Source organism: Etheostoma cragini, chromosome 13 (genome assembly GCF_013103735.1).
Source record: "Etheostoma cragini isolate CJK2018 chromosome 13, CSU_Ecrag_1.0, whole genome shotgun sequence".
Classification (NCBI taxonomy): domain Eukaryota; kingdom Metazoa; phylum Chordata; class Actinopteri; order Perciformes; family Percidae; genus Etheostoma; species Etheostoma cragini.
Genome location: NC_048419.1, coordinates 25883010 through 25884031, shown reverse-complemented (window position 1 = coordinate 25884031; position 1022 = coordinate 25883010). Strand labels below are relative to the sequence as shown.

At 45.2% G+C, this 1022-nt stretch overlaps 1 protein-coding gene across 1 annotated transcript; it reads right to left on the bottom strand.

Annotated features, from left to right (window-relative positions):
• Position 1: 1 nt before the first annotated feature.
• Positions 2 to 664, bottom strand: LOC117956038 (odorant receptor 131-2-like; the record flags this gene model as incomplete). Its single annotated transcript, XM_034890881.1, has 1 exon — positions 2 to 664. A coding segment is annotated over exon 1 (663 nt), but the record flags the coding sequence as incomplete, so codon positions are not given.
• Positions 665 to 1022: the final 358 nt, after the last annotated feature.

Here is a 1022-nt window from a genome sequence, read left to right as displayed (position 1 = left end):
CCGTGGAGGCGGACCTAGCTACTATCATCACACCGATGTAGGAGGAGGTGACCGCCACCCCCGCTGACACAAACAGAAAATAGGTGAATGCTTTGTTGTAATCGTCAGACATCCGGTCAAGTAGCATGTTTTGTCCAGCACAAAAGTCTTTCATCTCCAGGCTCTCCAGGTTTTCAAATGGAAAGTCTAAAAGTAAAATGACTTGTGTGAGGACATTTAGAGAACTGAAGACCCAAACCCCAACGATGGCCACCTCTGTGTTCCTGATGGTGACGAGGGTGGAGTGCCTCAGTGGGTAGCACACAGCTACGTATCTCTCCAGAGACATCACCACCAGTGTGAGAGGAGAGATCTCATTAGTGAGACCAGAAAGCATGGTGAGAACTCCACATGAAGGATACGTCAGCCTTAGTCCAAGAGCAGCCAGTATGTAAATCAACTGGCTCAGTGCCAGCTGCACAGTGTCTGCAAAAAGGAGGTTAAACAGCAGAATGTAACGGGAAGTCTCACAAAACACAGTTTTACTCCTCAAGGTGAACAACATGGTCCCGTTAATGAAGAGAAACACACAGCACGGCACGGTGGTCATAGTGGAAAATAACACTCGTTCAAGTAACCCCCGTCCAACAGTGACGTTGGTCTGAGACAGATTTGCATTTGACATCTTTAAAAAGCATTGAAGAGACATAAAATGTTTAACCCAAAATCAAAATTAAATGGGCGCTGACAACAGTGCAGACATGTTATCTTTGCAGCAGAGAATGAGTTTACATGCACAACCCCAAATCATCCACATACTTTTAGCAGTGTAGAGGCCCGGCTTGTTTGGTGAGCAGAGCTGGTCTGCAGAGTCTACCTTCCCTCACATGTTGTTTATAAGCTCTCTCCTTCCCTCACTCTTGTTGAAAAGATCACGTCAACACTTTTAACAAATTATAAAACGGTGATGTAATTCCTGTACCACATCTCAATTCCCTGATCTACTTCATCACATCCATTAAGCAAAGGCAAACACCCAACTT